We start from the raw sequence: 18,786 nt of genomic DNA, 5'->3' as shown, positions 1-18,786 counted from the left end.
TTAGGAAATTCATCACAGATCCTACACAAGCTTTTCATTTGTCACAGAGAAGCCTGTCTTTAAATACTTGAGACAGCAATCCAACAGAGTCTGTATATCTTGCCTTCTGTAAAAAAAATTAAGTACATCTGTTGATTAGCTACTGCCAGCAGTCCAGCGACTTGCCAAAATGTCTCGTAAGTTCTCCTTAGGGCCCTGCCATGTTACATGCTTGATGGTAACAACTCTGAACAAGAATCCTTAAGGATGCATAAGTGCAAAGTGTATTTTTCTCTCTAAACATATCAGAAGGGCAGAAGAATTACTTAAGCTAAATAAAAACACTTGAAAAAGAATAATGTAGGTATACATGGGTCTTTTTTAAAAAAGAATCTGGCAACCTAATCAAAGATTTTTAGCTATCTGAAGGGCAAGACTCTGAGGGAAGAGGATGAGCTACACTACAGGCCGATGATACCTGCTAATATACAAATAATATACAAACACAGTACCATTCAAGTGAGGACAAACAGTATCAAGGGGATAGCTGGCAGTGAAGGTGGGACCATAAGAAACCCAGCATCTGCCCTTCCCCCTTTGATTTTCAGGAATAAAACATGAAGCCTCTTAGAAAGGACCTCTACATATTAGGGCAATTGAGCCAGCTTCAGATGAAAAGGTCCAAGTCACAGAGATGTAGAACCCTTTGGAAACAAGACATTATGAGACTGGACGGCTGACCCAATTAAACAGGCAATCATTCCACAAAGAACAGAAGCTGGTAAGGCAGACACTGGACAGGATGACAACACTAGAAATGAGAGAATGAGTAAAGCAGGGAGGCACAGATAAGGTTGCCAAAGTTGGGGAGTGTTACTTACTGTGTTGGGGAGGGAAGATAAATGAAGAGAAAATATGGAAATAGTTTCTGGAGTTGTGTCAATGATGGTGTAGGGGACAGAGCTGTTGTCCTTACGGCTGTAGTCTGAGTTGCACGGACACAGAAATGGCAACAGATGGAAAAAAGATGCAGACTGAGTGTTGAGATGCAGAAAAGTGAGAGCCAATGCTGAATAGGAGATCAAGATAATAGAAAAAAATGTAGTGATTACTGACACAGTCAAAAGGCATCAATTTTGAAGCAACATTTTTGTAGTAAAGACGACTGTAAAGCCATCTAGACTGAAATCAAGAAAATGTTGTCAGTAAAAGGTCAACTTATTCCTAGAATTAGTTCTGGGCATAACATTTAAAAAAATACTTTCCTATTAAAAGAACTAAGGAAAAAGATTAGATGATTGGAGGATGTATAGATATGTAACAAAGAATTAATGTAACCATACATTTGGACCCTATGATCAGCATTAAGACCAAGAAGTAATGAACATAGCATATTTTAAAGCGATAGTCAATAAATTATATCCACTAGAATTTTCACTGTCAAGCCTTCTAAAGAGACATCTTTAAGTCTGAGAATTACTTTTGACAGAAATTGTCTTAAATATCCATATTATGAAATCATAACACAACAACTGCTGAACTTCAAAATATATGAAACTATCATCTCTCAAATAAAATTATGCTTATTTGTTTTTGAAGAAAAGATTTCTTTTAGATGTGAACCTTTTTCATGATTTTCATTAAATGATCTCAAAGCATTTTTATGAACTACCCTCATGACATGCCCTTTTGTAAAGCATTCATGACAAAACAGAACAGCAGAAACCACACCTGCTGCCCATTCATATGTATTAACCCTTCAGCCACACAAATTCTTGTTATGGTAATTAAAATTGTTCAAGATACAAATCATGCCTTCACATGAAGAGAATTCAAGCTAAAAGAGAAATTCCCAGTTTAACCTAATTCTAGAACAGTACATCTTTTAGGACTTCATACTAGGAGAGCATATTTTTCCTCCTACGAAACTACAGTTAAAACATTGCCTTCCTTTCCTCCCACATGCCATACCAATGTCATAAAAAAAAGCTAAAACTAGAAGGAACTAATCCTATGCTAACACTAGAAAGAACTAATCCTATGATTCTTTCCTAAAATGTGTTACTTTTCTTTTTTTTACTTTTTTTTTTTTTTTCCCTGGAGAACTACTAGATGCCTTAAAAGGCAAAAAAAATGAAATATCAATTCTGGAATTTTATCAGTGAGGCAACTACGCTTTGGATTTCCCATTATTTGCAGCTAAGGACAGTTACAGAAGGTGTTTGAGGAAAAAGCAACAGATTTTAACGGTAATACCTAGATATAGTTAATATGGGTTTATAATTAGGATTTCTGCTTAGTAAATGAGTAAAATTAATAGTATAATGTGAAAGCTTCACTATTACACCATCTTCTGGTTAGCCTTGGGAACTGTGAAAGAAAGCTTAAACTGAGAAGTTAGAATACTAAGCTCTGAACAACTGACAACTTTTTAAAAATTATTTTATTAATGCAGACAAAAAAAAAAGAAAAAATTACCATTGACGTGTTTAGTTTAAGCCAAACTAGCTAAGCTTTCTTCCCACGCTTTCTTTCTCAAAAGGCAACTTACCAGAGTACCGAAGGATGGAGAAGTAATCTCTACAACAGGTGGGTCAGGAGTTTGTGTATCAGTCACATCAAAGGTAGGGTTGACCTGTTGAAAATTAATTACTATCCTCATTATTTCAGCACCAGTACAAGAAGGAAAATAAGACTGAAATTAAAAGGCTTACTTGCTTCACTGAGACATCACTGTTCACTAAAAGCTAAAAATAGGCTTTAAAAATAAAGGAAGGATGCTACCCTCACAATAATGTAAAATTCAATCATATAATACAGAAAGAGAATACAGACATGTTTATAAGAGGTGTCATTTATACTTTACAAATATCTGTCACCCAAACCTAACTCAAAGATTCTTACCCTAAATATTAAGAAATTCAGTTTATGATAAATCAATACAAATGAAATAAAAATACTAGTTTAAAATGGAACTAGTTTATGTACTCTGTAACTACAAATAAAGAAACTATAGCAAGCTGTAGCTGTGACATGTTTGTAGCACCCATACTGTCTTCTCTAGTTTGTCTTTGGTTCACACCAATTTCTTCCTATTTCACTTCAGCTAAACCGTACAGAGGCTTAAAAACTATTTCAGATCTTTGCAACTTCACCAAAACAGAGACTTCCAGCATGCACATTAATAGTATATGTACAACATTCATGATCTGACCACCTAGCTTTATGATATCATGATTCAAAGAACCTCATAGTTCAATGGTATGTGGCTAAAAACCTGCATCATACCAATATGGGACACTCCCACCTGACCTGAATAACCTTTTTTTTTTTTTTTTTAACTTGGAAAAATGAGAATCCACATAGGCATTTTAGGGAGGCACAAAAGCCAAATATTTCATTTGCCAGAAATCGTGTTTTGTGCCAAGCACAGCCAGTTATGGAAATTTACAGCCCAATGTGTCTGGCTATTTGAGCTGATTATGTTCAAGGAGGAAGCTTGTCTAGCTTGTAAAGGCTGAAATAAAGGGCACTGACTAATTTCAAAGAAAGATTAGACAATGTTTAAATCACCAAGGAGTCTGGTGTAATAAAGAGAAATGAACACACTCTTTTCCAACTCAGCAGCTTTATCAAAGATGGCATTAATTCTAGCCATTGTACTTTAAAATGGATTTAAACAAACAAACCCTAAACCAAAACAGGAGATTCATTAGAGAAAAGGATCACTTTGTTTTGCCTTTTCAAGAAGGGCCCACCATATCACCTGAAGACAGAACTCTGGTTAAACCAGAGGTGCTCACTCAGTAACAGCTTCAGTGGAAATTTCATGGAGCAAAAGTACTTGATGCTAGGGTTCTATCATCTAGGTACACTGATGTATAGACATTTAGGTCAGAGATCCATTTGTTAAGTAAATAGCTAAAATGAGATGTTAAAACTGGAGTTAGTAGCCAATGAAGGCAGTCAACTGCATCTTCCTACTACTACCTGAAGCCTTTTCATTATGTTTGGTTTGGATTGTCACAACTTTTATATATAAATTCAGGTTACAAGAAGCAAATAATAGAAGCAAAGTTCACAATAGTAAGATCCTCCTCAGCAAAGGGGAAGTAGGGAAAGGGTGATCACAAAATTTACTAGCAACCTAGAAAGCAGAGACATTTAAATACAGATGTTACCTGATCAATCAAGTGGAAAATGATGCTCTGCAGCACTGGTAAATCAGAGATAGATGCTAAGACTTGAATAATGGGATATCTTAACTTTGCTTTTAATGTAGCTCACTTAGCTGACTAGCACTGCCTAGCTCTTTCCTGGATTCAGCCTCAACAAGCCATTCTTCAATCAAGAGCTTTTTTTTTTTTTTTGTAGGTATTCTGTCTTTTAATTCAGTTACAATTGGATCAATTGAGAATGAGCTAACCAGAGGCAATAAGGAAAGCCAGTTCTGCTCCAGGGCCATCACAGCTGGTAACTTAAAATTCTTCCTTAATTTCTAGACAATAGCATCAAGTGCTAATTCATACCTTTTTTTTAATTTTTTTTTTTTCCAAATGGACTTGGAAGAAAGAAAGGGAAAAAGAAGAATCAGTCAGGTAACATGGTCTAGTAATAGTTTTCCATTTATCTGAAAGTTCTACCGTTTTATCTGGACTGCTTTAGTTTCCCCTCTACAAAAACATGACTGTCCAGTTTCACTCCCCCCAAACTCATCCCTGCACTCTGTCTATTTAGATCAAACGGACAACAAATACTGTCCTCAAGAGCTTAAATCTTCAGTTCAGTGTCCAGCATAACTAGGGTCATTTGTGTCTGATTTTCAGACAGTCCTATAGTAAATATAATTAATACATTATCTGAGTGTCAATCATATTATTGGTAGCTGAGCCCAACATTTTTTTCTGGTATGTATTATTTGGGCACTGAAGAGAGGGCACTGCACCTGCAGGACCCTGCAGAACAAGCACAGCAGTTCCTACCCCATACCATTATTCTAATGTAGAGGAACTACTATATGATTACTGTTAACAGCTATTTAAACATGTACTTTGAGCTATCTCCTTGTTCCATACATCAAAGCTATTGCGGAACCAGTTAAATGCTTTTCCTGATTTATGTTTGCTACAAAAATACATGGTATGATTAAGTTAAGGAAACATGCTCTTTATGTGGAAGTATCACATCCTAGAGCTGGAATGAAAGTCTCTTCTGCATACAGTTCTGCTTACGACTTTATCTGAGATAAGGGGACAGAGATGTGAATTGCAGACACTGACTAGGAGAGCAGGAACTATCAGAAGTTATATTAAGAGAGCTAAATATATATCGGCTTGTTAAGCAACAAGTCAGGAATAGCAAAGTGTATGAAAAAAGGCACAAAACCCATGAAGGTTGCAGCTAAACCCTCCTTCCTGTAAAACATGTTTAATTTCAAATTTAAAATTAATGAGGTAAAGGAGCTAAGCTAAACATTAAATGTTTCAAATGACTGGACACATTTCTTGAGAAAGTGATATGATTAGCTGTCCAGCAATCACAGCATATTTGGAAACATTCAACTTTAAAAACAAGAGGGGAAAACCAGAACACTAAAGAGCAAGGTAGGGAGAACCGTTTTGTATTAAAGGTCTTCAAAAACCACAATTTGAAAACTTCACTTATGTATTAGTTTAACAGATAATTACTTTCATTATCTTCTTCCAACATGATGATGCAGTTACCACCTTTGGATCCACAGTACAGGAAAACATTTTTGAAGGAAAGATTCAGATGCAGAACCTTTCATGTAAAAAAATTAGAGATTTCTGAAGACTAAAGCAGAGCAAAACCAAAACACATTTCTTAAAAAAAAAAAAAAAAGAGACAGGAATTAGGATCATTGCTTAGGACAGCAAAGACCTAGGGGAGGAGCAAAACAAGCAGGCTCAACTAAGTACATTAATTCTTAGCCATGTGTTTCAGTTGAATGAATATGCCCCTATAGATATTCCTCTGCTGATTTTAATATAATCTCCAATAAAAATGCCCTTCAGATTTTTAGAATGCATTTCATAAGACATTGATGCTGTATTAAAAAAAAGATAATTAATAACATTAAAAGAGGAAGTTTTAAATAACTCACGTAAAACACCTCCTAGAAAAGTGATATAGCTAGCTGTAAAAATTTAGCTTTGAATTTGATTAAATGCTGTTTGTTTGTTTCCTAGACTGGAATCCTCAAGCCAAACAAGCAATTGCTGTATATTCTTATTTCTACTGCCACCTAGTGTAAATTTGGATTTCATACATCTAGGAAAATATTTACAACTGAAATTACATTGAAAATTTTAATATGAAACTAAGTTAACAGTAGATTTTCAGCCTGAAGATACAAACTCAACACATCTTTAAAAATATATAACATTGGGATTTTAACATGTTAAATGAAATTTCTTTCACCCACTTCGAAGAGGTCTCTAGTACACAAACAAAATTATCTACAAACACATGTTGATAAATATAACCGTCAGCTAGTGGAATGCATTTCTTTTGGTATGTTGCACTAAAACTGCCCTCCTGATTGAACATACTATTTTCAAATACCCTCAACAGCTCCTTATCTCAATAAGAGACAATGACTGGGATTCATCTCAGTTTAAATTTAGACATACTGCTGTATTTGAGCTAGTCATCTGAGCTAGTCATCTCCATTGATAGTAGTAGGCACCTTCAGAGAACAAGTCACTTAGTTACATTTCCAAATTATCTGAGTAATTGTAATGGTTACAAGCTTTACCAAAAAAAAATGAAACATTCTAGAACATCAGTTGTATCAATTTCTACTTACTTGAATAATCAATAATTGCATAGATGCAATGCAGGTGGAGAACAGCGGTAAAGATTTGTAAGCTAAGAACATGAAAAACTGTTAAAATTCAGGCTACTGTCCGTCTAAAGAGAAGATACAAGTAAAGAATTTCTTGTAAATGTTAACTATGCTTCAAAAAGTTGGCAGAAAGGGAGAGAGGAAAGGAAAAAAAAAGGTACCTTAAATATTATTGTCTCTGTGTATCACTTTGAAGAGTAAGTAAGGAAGAGTTCTGACAAAAGGTGAATGTACCCTCAAGCTCCACGTGTTAGTCACTATTCTGAACGGCAAAATATTAGGTGATTCCAGTCAGCTGCTACAATTCTCAATGCTCTTGTGCAAGTTGTTTTGGTCAGAGTAGCGTTTCCTAATTGGTGATATGTGAAAACAGTCAAAGTTTCTGAAGCCATTTCAAAAAATTCTGAGCAAAGCCTGCTCCATCTCATACGAACCATTTTCCCAAAACCAGGTTTTGAGATAGCAAGGACCTTGCCACACTGAGGCAAGCACACACTGAGAAGAAACAACTATCAGAAAGCAGCAAGAAACCTGGAGAGGCATGAAACACTAGCAGTTAAAAAAATAATAACAATAATAAAAAAAATAATTAAAAAAAGCATGGACAGAATTACAAATTTACTTGCCTCTTCAGTTCTCTCTCTCTCTACATCTGTTGAATTTTTAGTGTTGTACAACCTCGGATTTTATCCTAAGGCTATCCATCTTCATTCTTGCTATAGAGGTGACTAAACTTAACCACGTCAGCATAACTCAGGGCTATGCATTTTAACACACCATAATGTGTAGATAACGTTGTAGTGGCTTGCAAACCTTAAAAGGTCATCTGTTCTTCTAAGTATCTCATATCTGAAGTCTCCTCTGCCTGCCTGCAAAACTTAACTATATTGCTAAGCCTTTAAAAATACCATTACTTCAGTTTAGTAAAGATCAATCATCTTCCCCTGTTCCTCATGAAAAACAAGAAGACAAACAGAAAGCAAGCAATTCTGCATTTTGTCTGAGGCACAGATCAGATACTAGGAAAAACTGCTTTGTTACAATTGCTGCACAGTACTGGAACAGGTCTCCCAGAGACTGAGGTCTCCATCCCCCCCCAGGGCTCCCTAACTAGACAAAGCTGAGGCTGACTTAATGTACTGCTGGCAACAAGATAGATAACGTGCAGAATCACCCCCAAGCTGACATGTCTGTGATTCTGTTACTCCCTCCCCTGTACCTTAGAAACATGGTGAGCAACTAGAACAATGAGGGTGGTGGTGCAATGAAAAAAAAGTGTTTGCTTTAGCTGCAAAAAGGGACAGTACTGGCCCCTGCCTCCCCCAGAGTACAGCAGCTCTAGAAATGCTGCATTTTTCAGTTACGGGAGGCAATATTTAGGAAGACAGAACACTGAAAAATGTCAAACATAGCTACAGCAACTAAGGCATGTTAGTGTTGGTAGTAACCTGATACTAGCTTTGTCCTGATAAATTATGTCTCTGCCCAGGTGGTAAGGTCCATTCTTCTTCACCACAACAAAACAATTTATTTTTGTTAGTACAGGCAGGAGAAACAGAAAAAAAAGAGAGAGAGAGAGAGATGGAGCAACAAAGCCTGATAACTTCACTTTAACACTTTCTAAACTATTAGATTATTATATTAACTTTGAAAATAAGCTGTAAAAGAGATTCTAATCATTATTACTTTTATTAAATTGCTCAATCTACAATAATAACAGTATAGTATGTTACGGTAGCATTAGTTTTGTTGAATCAGTAACTGTTCTGTCTAAAAGAACATAATATACTTCACATTTATGTGAAAGGAAGATAATGGTATCTTACAGTGATTTACATCACTGATAATGTGATGTAAATAGAACACTGAAAACAGCAACCTTATTCTTAAAAACCTTAAACTGGTCCAGAAGAGAACTGTGGCAAGATATCAGGAGAGTCTAAACCTTTGCTAAGACAAATGACAAAGCCATCGAGCTCTTTCACTAGGAGGGAACAGCTAACCCAGCAGCCCGCAAACTGCTACAAATGTTACAGCCAAGCAGAAAGGCAGACATTAGATTAAACAAAATCTGTCAAAACTAGCTTATAAATAATTTCTCGACATTCATCATCAACAATGTGCCCTTGTGGCCAAGAAGGCCAAAGGTATCCTGGGCAGTATTAGGAAGAGCATTGCCAGCAGAGATATTGCTCCCCCCTCTCCTCAGCCCTAGTGAGGCCTCACCTGGAGTGTACTGTGTCCAGTTCCAGGCTCCAAAGTGCAAGAGAGATGTGAGGCTCCCGGAGAGAGTCCAGCAAAGGGCTGCTAAAATGATGATGGGAATGGAGCACCTCTCATATGACAGAGGGCTGAGAGAGCTGAACATGTTCAGCCTGGAGAAGAAAAGGCTCAGAATGGATCTGATCTATAAGTTTCTGAAGGGAAGGATGTCAAAAGGATGAGGCCAGACTTTTCTTTCTCAGTGGTGCCCAGTAATAGGATGAAAAGCAATGGGCACAAACAGAAACACAGGAAATTCTGTCTGAACACAAGGAAAAAACTCTTCACTGGGAAGGTGATTGAGCACTGGCATAAGTTGCCCAGAGAGATTGTGGAGTCTTCTTCCCTGGCGATATTCAAAGGCTGTTTGGACGCAATCCTGGGTATTGTGCTCTAGGGAGCCCTGCTTGAGCAGGGAGGTTGGACTAGATGTCCAGAGAAAAAACATGGAAGACTGCGTTAGCAAATACTCATACCTGTGCTAAGTATATGAGCAGCAGAAGTCTGGAAAAATTGCCTTGAAAAGAACTCCACTAAATCCTGGAACTATAAGCTGATTGTTTGTTTAGCACATGTTGTGTGTGTAATTTGAACGGGTCTTGAAGTAAACCCCTGATGCAGGAAGGGTGGTTTAAATCTGACGGTAAATGCTGTGTCTTAGTTTGTTCTAGCACTGACTATCTATTCTGAAGGCTGCTACCAAAGGGAATTACACTTAATTTCATTCATTGACCTTACAATGAATATGGCATTGTATGGCAGAGAAGTTTATTAAGCAAGCTATCATACATACAATTGTCCTGCTCTTATTTTGATCATCTTATTTTGATCATAATCAGAAAGCTTTACATCTAACTTGATAACCAAACTAGATACATGAGAATACTTAGTGACTGATTCTAGTGGGATTCCCCTCCTCCACCGAAGTATTTTCAATCTTTGTACTACGCAAATTGCATACATACTCTTTCTACAAGTGTGTAATACTACTGTCCTCAGGCTCATTCCATAGAGAAAGCCAAATGCATGCACATGCACAGATGCACCTCTCAGCATCCTCAAGTCTGTGTGTTAAAACTCTGAGAAGGAAATAAATTCCAAAGCAGCATTTTATATGGAGGTAAAAAATAAATAAATAATAATAATAATGGTGAATTTCTATAGAACTCAATTAGTAATGACAGAAAACTAAGTGTTCCTAGATTTATACATTAGATACAACTCTTGGACAATAGAGGCACCTGCAAAACATCAATAGATAGATAAAAGTGTAGGTAATCACCAACCAAAAGCTAGCTAGATCTACCCAGGGCAGTCACAAACATATCCCTAGTGTTTTACACATAAATAATGGTCTTGTCTATGGCAAAGTATTGTTTACCAATTTAGCATAACTGTCAGACAACCTGACAAACACAGTGTATTTCCAAATACCAACAGGGTGTTCAACATTTCACTTTGGTTCCCTAATTCCCAATACTTTTAAGGGTTCCTGGTAGGTTTGATAGCAAAATAGCTACAGAACAATATTAGCAGGAAATCAGACTACAGGGACATGTGGTTTGAATGTTGGGTGGAACCAGGAGCTGGACTTGATGATCCTTGTGGGTCCCTTCCAACCTGGGATATTCTATGATTCTGTGAGATACTACTTCATAGTGACATAAAGAACACTACTACCCTAGAAGGGCTTTATACATTTTTAGATCAATATCAAGATCTTCTCACAATACCTAAAGGTTTTGGAAAGAGGGACAACTTGTGATAGTCTAGTTTTTGACTCTCAGTAACAATGTCACCTTTTCCTATTTATAATGATTTTTTTGGCAATATCCTAAAGCTCACTGAATATACAGATGTTTTCAGCAATGGTTTGACATTGTACTTCAGCAGAAACCAGATTATCACCTACATTTTTTTTGTGTTTTTTTTTTCCTACTAACCTTAACATGAATTCATAAGCTATGGTTGCTTCCAATATACCATACACAATAACAAGAAGTTTTCAGGTATACACAGACTACATTTAACTAGAAATGATAGACAGACAGTGTTTACAAAAGGTTCTGGTTTCCTATATTAGAGTACTTATTTCACTCACCTCAACTGACTGAAGTTTTTCATCATGGAGATGAGGTGACCTTGGGTAGATATCAAGAAGATGAGGAGGGTCATCAGTATGTATTCTTCTAATGTGGCGTTTAAGAACTTCTTTATAATCAAATGAATCAAAGTTGGTTTTCCATAGTAATACCTGTAAAAAGCCACCACATCATTTACTACTTCAAGCCAATATACCAAACTGCTGAGAAACACGAGTCATCTTACTCATTCTGTGACCCCACATGCTACTGGCTCTACAGCATGGAGTCAGAACAGGAGAAAGGCAATGACACTACTGCACTGACTACACATACCACCTGGTGGATTCAGAGAACCTTGCAGTAAGACAGGCATTCCCAGAGTATGCCAGCATTTTGGAGGTTGTGTTAGGCTTAATAGTATGACTCCTCTAGCATTGTAGCTTAACAGATTAATCTGTTATCGTGTAATTTAATACACATTTCACTTCCTCTCAGGGTCAGTATAATATACTAATCCTCACAAAGCTCAAAGGCAGTGCTCATGAAAATAAGGTCATCATTTCAGGATTCCCTAAGAACCAAGTTTTCTTTTGGAACAGAAAAAAATCTTACATGAAACCTTCAATATGGAAAATAAAAGATTGCATTAGTGGCTCAAGGAATATACTTTTTTTCTTTCCCCTTCAGCTTGCAAAATTAATGTCAGAAGTTTGCTGGCAATTTCACTTTTCCAATAGTTGCAAATCTTGGCATTGCTTCTTACTAACTCTTTGTGATACGAAACATCTTTAAATTATTTCCTTTGAGTGCTTTAAACTCATTTCTAGAAAGAGTGCTACCTGAAGCATCAACTGAAAACCAGGAACAGGTGCTTTTCTTTCTAATTACACTGAAATTGTTAATTGAAATGCATTTACTATTTTCCAAGACCATCTCTGTTACTAGCTGAAACATTTTAAACTCAACAGAACTCATTTTACTGGAATATAAACATGGTTTATGGTCACTTCAGAAGATCCTCATTTCTATGGTATGGCTTCCTGTGTTTACATTCAGCTCTTAAGTTTTTATAGATAGGAAACAACAAAAATGACAACAAATATTAAAGAAAATTTCAACCTGTGAAACACTAGTTGCTGGGCAACACAAATTCTTTCTTTTTGGAGAATTTAAAGACCTGATGAAGATGATCCCAGGCTTGACAGTATTACTGTAATTATGAGATAGATCACAGCAGATGAAGATTAATTGTATGGTTTTCTGTTTAATTACAGAGAACATTTTTGCTTTAAAGATTCAAACAACTCTTCTTTGTACAAAATCCAATACTTTGTTTTTTTGCCAATATAAATCAGCAAAAGTAATAAAAGATTATTTTTCTTCTCCAATTCTAGCCATAGTTTTCCCAGCAGCACACCTTAGTTCTTATGATTGCTAAGTAGTGACTTTGAAAGGAAAACCAAGTGGAGTGTGTATACATTAATACTAGTTGCAACAAAATTATTTTTGACACTGAATTGCAACACTTAAGAAATATTTCTATTACAAACCATTCCTTTACTATAATTAGTATAATAGAGAAGTACCTAGTATCTCTCCTTATAACATCCAATCAAAAGTGGTAAATACATTATTTAAAAACTTGATCTTAACTATTTTTCGCCTTGAATTTAACTTAAGGATAACATACTACTAGACAAAATGCAAATAATATCAGTATACTGTAATTGTATACTGTAATTAACTCCTATCCACCATAACAAACATTGAGAAGACATTTCAACAGACAATACCACAAACCTGGCCATCTGCTCCACCTGAGGCAAATTTTTCACCACCTTTTGAAAAAGCCACAGAAAGAACAGGACCCTGAAAGAAGATAAAAGATATATATATATATAGTAGAATTAAATGCTATGACTGTAATCATAGTATTTCAATGCACAGAAAAAAAGAAAAAAAAAACAACAAAGTTTTCTAATATAAATATTTTTTCAAATTTAATTACAAAAGGAACAAATTGGCTAGTGAATTTTTGCAAGACAACTTGACTGAAGGATTAACGTTGTGTATCTTGGTAAGATAGTTCATTATGATTACTACAATCAATACTAGGAAAATATGGGTACTCTCCATAGATTTTAAGCAGAAATTAAGTAACAAAAATATCAGATGTATATTACAATACTCAAGAGAATGTGCTTAAGTTACCACAAGTAGGATTTCTTCTGCATAAGGAGAAAAGGAATAAAACATCTGCCATTCTTCATAAAAACATTTCTTCCATAAGCTTCCCCCCTTAGAAGCCCTATTTTTCAGTGGACAAAAGACTTATATTCCAAATAATTAACCCTCTTTATTTTCAAAATAAATTATTAATACAGAACACAAACTATTACTCAACATTAAGCATGCATGCAATAGTGGAAGATTGTACAGTGGTTGCTAAAATTGATGCATTGCCTTACACACTTATTACAAGGCAAATTAACACAACGCTTTGCTGTCCTCTGAAGTTTATCTGCTAGTTGCAAGATACAAGACCTCAGAAATGCTACTTTCCCTTTAAAAAGATAATGAAGAACCTATTAAGATCTCCACTTTAACTTATTGTGAATACCTTGTGTCCATGAAGCGTGTAAATAAGTCTTCCTTCTAAGAGGTCCAAAATCTTAAGGGTACCATCAGAAGAAGCAGTGATGAGATAGTTACCAGAAGGATGGAACGATACACAATTAACCCCTGCTCTGTGAACTAATTTACAGAAGAAAATATTCAAAGACTACATACAATAGGAAATGTACACTTCATTACTTTGCTCTTTTCTACTTGCCAAAAAACCAACCTATTCCATTTAAGTGACAAAACAAAGCACTGAGGATATAAGAGATGCTCCAACCTATTTGTTTAATGTTATTCTAAAAATTGAGTAAAGTATTGCAAAGAAATAATGAGGATTCATTTTATGCATATTTTTTTAGGGTTGCTGGCCTACAAAAAAAAACTCAGTATGACCTGTTTCTCTACTTCCCCCAATAAAATCAAAATAAATTAATTTTTGTTGCAAAGAGACCCATTCTAAAGAAAATAACAAACTATGTTGCTTTTACCTCTGTAGTGCTGTATTAGCTTGTTCATTCGAATATCCCACAGTTTCACCGTATGGTTAGAACCTGCAGAAGCTATACATGTACCACTTGGGTTGAAATCTGCAAAATTTGCAAACCTAAACATAATTCATGAGAACAGATCGATTACTTGTTTGGGTAGAAATATTTGTATTTTAATAATATTATTAATACTGAGTTGCAGCCAGCTTGTATGGAGTCCATGTATATGAAAGCTCAAGTAAGGTACTTCTAACAACTGAAATAAGCATGAGTAAACAAGACATGCCTTATAAATGAGACTGTATGATCAAGTAGCAAGTAAAATAAGTTTGTCTAAAACCAGAAAATCTAGCTATGACAGTCTCTTAGCTCAGAAAAAAGAGAGATGGTAGCCATAAAATTAGCAAAGCATATATACGAGATTAATATTCAGTCATTTGTTAAATAAAATTATGGTTCCAGGATGTTTAAGAAAACTGTTGATAAGTAAAAGCAAGTGTTTTCTTTACTTAGATACAGCAGATCACTGAAGCTAACAGAATACTGTCTTCATGAACAAGGAGAGAATTCTTAAAGTGTTATTCTTGCTGAAGCATCCAATATTAAATAGCATTATCCACGTAAAAGATAAACATGAGAACATTTAAAAATGTACGACCAATCTGACTTCTCTCTGGATTATTTCTTGACTATAAAATACATGAGTAAATGCAGCCAGTTAACTTCTTTAGAAGAATGCAAAATTAATTATTTTAGTTTATATGGATGGTAGAAGAATTTTTGATCTATTTTCAAATATAGCGTACAGATGTTAACAAAATGAAACACTAATTTGATCTAATTAGAATCATACATTTACATTTCTCCTTTTTTTACAGTAACACTTACCCTCCATAATCTATGAAATTATCAATACATGTTTTATTTCTTGTATCCCAGATCTTCACAGATTTATCCTCACTGCAAGATGCTATTAGTCTTCCATCAGGTGAAAATCTGGAACGTGCAAATGTACACACTGCTATTCTGAGTTGTATCAGTCATTTAGTATTATAGACATAAGTATCAAAGCACCAGAACCAAGAAAGTCCAGAATTAAAATGTGTAACTTTCAAAGGACATTTTAATTTCTCATGAAGTAATAAAACTGAAAAGTTTCTCTCTACAGTGTTTTTGTTGTTGCTGTTGTTTTTGTTTGTTTGTTTTTTTCCCCACAATCGACAACAATTAAAACTAGGGCCCTAAGTGATGGGAAGAGAGAAGAAACAACAGTAAAAGCAGCCTTAGGTTGGCATTTCAGATGCCCAGGAGAACATAACAGAAAACTATAGGCAAGAAAAAGAGGACACAGTATAGCCTTGTATTCAATTTTAGCCTACATAAACATTCTCCTGTGAGTTCTCTCTAGACTTCCAAACAGTCAGGAATATATTCATGATTATTCCTAGACTTAGCAGACTAGGCTTATTAAACAAGAAAACTGATTTACCTATAATTTCACCAATACTTATTATTTCTCATATTGCAGAACTGCACAACAATATTCAAGAACACTGATATACTATTTTTAGATCTTCTATGTTTCTTCTCAAGATTAGATACTTTGGAACTTTGTAGGGCTCAGTACTTCACTAGCACTAAATTTCTTCACCAAGATGTTTAAAGCAGGCCTCTCTTAGCTGCAGATTTTTCATTAATATGGAAACAAATCAGCAAAGAACAATATTTTCTTGTCTTTGAAGAACTCTGCCTTCAAATAGGATGCTAATCTTAACTTTTAGTACAAAGACTTTCTTTTACCTTCTTCGATTCTGTACATTTAACTCATTTTGACTCATGACCAAGAATGGTTGTAGAATAGCTGAGAAAACCACTACTATAAATAATAAAAATAGACATAAGTAAATGCTGCAAAATAAGTTGTTAATACAGTATGAAAATATACAGGATCAGGGCAGTGAACAGGATACCGAGTGAAAATAAATATGGAAAGATATACCTGTCCTTTAGAGTAAAAAATATATATATTTTTATCAAAAATGTATATATAACAAACACTAACTTTCATATGTGCACATATTAACACAAAACAAGCATCCAGACTTCAATTAGGATATACATACAAACTGAGTGTGTGCATGTATATATGAGATTGGTTTATTAAAATTTTATTCGTAGTGACATAGCAGCTTTTATTATTCACAGATTTTTCGTCTTTTAGTTCTGCTCTAGGAAATAAAAATCCTTTGCAAGGAGTTCTGGATACGGAATCCACCATAACACCCTCTTCACAGAGAATAAAAACAAAGCTTACTTGGCACAGCGAACCCAATGAGTGTGTTGGAATAAGGAAAACAAAAGTCGCTGACGGTGAACGCTCCATATTTTTATCGATTTATCATTGGAAGCTGAAACTAGGAATTGGCCATCATGTGAGAAGCTCACACTACGAACAGGTGCTGTATGACCTTTTAGTACTGATGATTCTCCATGACTGAAAAAATAACAAAACCAAATTCAGAATAATATTTAACAGAACTAGGGTTTAAAGAAAACAAAACAAAACAAAAAAAACAAACCAAAAAACATAGAAAGTTAATCTACTTGGAAGACTACATCTCATTCAAACAAAAAAGCAATGCACACTGACTAAATCATTGTTGCTTTTTTTTTCCCCTCGTTTGTAGATTAAATATTAGAATACAAACAGTAATCATATTTAAAATGATGAATTTTAGAAAACATTGCAATTAACCAGCAGTATTAGCCTTCATGCAGTATTTAAAAGACTATTTATTAAATCTTTTGATACAGTAATCTACAAAATGCTTAAGAGTTAAAATAACACCAGTCTTCCTAAGATTATTCTGGATAGCTTGCAATCACTACTACTTGAGAGTAAATCTAAAAAGACAAATCAATTTTTTTTCCAATAACATTATTTTTGTTTCACTCATCACTTGTCTCTCCAAAATGAAGTGCAGTCATGCAATCCTCATAAAAGAAATATACCGTTTAAGCCAGCAAAGTACTACCAAGTTTAATTCTGCATACTCATGAAATTAGAACATCTAAATTGCTAAACCTTGGAAAGGACAACGCAATCAGTAAAGAACAAACTAACACAGTAAAGAACCATGCTACTTGTGCTCCCCCATGACTAGGCTGAAGCCCAGTCAGGAATGTGGGAAGGCAACAGAAACATTTACCAGGTAAGACCCCCAATATTCACATTACACGTTCAAGAAACATACAGCCAGCACTGCCCAATTACACTTACATGCATGGGATCCATAGTCTGACAGTACGATCCTGGGAACTTGAAGCAAGTAGCCGCCCCTCTGGTGAGAACTGCACGCTGGTCACAGCTTCCTCGTGACCCACAAATTTGTAAGCTCTGCACTGCTTCTTCAGCTTCCATATCATAAGAGACCTATCCAAAGAAGAGGTAGCTAGCAAGAAATAATTAAAAGATATCATGAGTCTGCTTGTTGTTATTAGAAAAAACAGAGCTAATTAATGTCTATGAATTTGGATTTACCATGAACTTACTGGGTTGCAAGAACGCTAGGGAAGGAGGAGTTACCGTGTTTTAATGGATAGTTTGGTCTGCTTAGCCTGATTGGAAGCCTGGCAGCCAGAAATACCGCCAGCAGACTTTTGGCAAGGACATCAGAAGACCGGGGAGGCGAAGGCTAACACTTAGCTCTCCCACATACTGAGCAAACCAGCCCAACGTCGTGCACGTGTCCTAAGTACGAATCCAGACTCAGCATCACCAAATACTAAGCATCACTAAAAACAAGAGACAAAGTTTTCAATGATAAGTTCAGAATCTCACTTTGATCTCCGAGATGGATTTTTTTTCCCCAAGCATCTACTATTTGTCTCAGAAGAGAGGCCAAATTAAACTCAAGATATCATTTCTAACACTTCATATATCTAAACGGAACCAAATACCTAAAACTAATTCTGTAATCCTAATTAAGTATCAAGTTCTTAACACTATCATTTGTATAGCTCAGAATACAATGTGAAGTTTTTGGTCTGATAAGAGAAAGCACTAGAACCTTTACTTTTTGCAGTCACAAGTTCAGCACACTATCTACATTTGAGAAAGGAGATATAGCTTTAACCGGAGACTGATCATTTTCAGGAAACTATAAGCAGCGAAAGCAACAAGAAGCTGAACCAAAGCAGTAAGTGTGATATTCCTACACCCCTATTTTCCTCATCTCTCCTAAGTGCTAGCACACAGGGCATAACTGAAAAGAAGGAAATTGCACATCCCCCATTAAAAATAGACAAATAATTCCTACCCTTAGTACAGAAAGGGAGGGAATAGAATAGCTGGAAGCTGAAAGGAACAGAGGAGGAGGGGGGACAAGAAAACAGGGATGATCTTCTCCTTCCAGCCTGTTTCATGGCACTGACAGCAGTGGAAGGAAAGGAGTCTGATTATTAGCACACATCAAGGCAAGCC

At 35.5% G+C, this 18,786-nt stretch overlaps 1 protein-coding gene across 5 annotated transcripts in view; it reads right to left on the bottom strand.

Annotated features, from left to right (window-relative positions):
• The window catches only part of POC1B (POC1 centriolar protein B), a 51,970-nt gene that overhangs the window by 26,390 nt on the left and 6,794 nt on the right, over positions 1-18,786 (bottom strand). For all 5 annotated transcript variants that reach the window (XR_013947495.1, XM_080582494.1, XM_080582497.1 and 2 more), the window contains 8 exons: positions 17,584-17,755; positions 16,618-16,797; positions 15,192-15,299; positions 14,304-14,419; positions 13,814-13,947; positions 12,994-13,062; positions 11,211-11,363; positions 2,531-2,614 (listed from right to left, as the gene is read on the bottom strand). Coding sequence is in view for 4 of the 5 variants with exons in the window: in XM_080582494.1 (XP_080438620.1) it covers positions 2,531-2,614; positions 11,211-11,363; positions 12,994-13,062; positions 13,814-13,947; positions 14,304-14,419; positions 15,192-15,299; positions 16,618-16,797; positions 17,584-17,755 (1,016 nt within the window). In the remaining variant the exon portion in view is untranslated. The remainder of the gene's footprint in view (positions 1-2,530; positions 2,615-11,210; positions 11,364-12,993; positions 13,063-13,813; positions 13,948-14,303; positions 14,420-15,191; positions 15,300-16,617; positions 16,798-17,583; positions 17,756-18,786) is intronic.

This window comes from Anser brachyrhynchus, assembly GCF_964034855.1.
Source record: "Anser brachyrhynchus genome assembly, chromosome: 1".
NCBI classification, from domain to species: domain Eukaryota; kingdom Metazoa; phylum Chordata; class Aves; order Anseriformes; family Anatidae; genus Anser; species Anser brachyrhynchus.
This window is presented reverse-complemented; position numbering and strand designations above follow the sequence as displayed.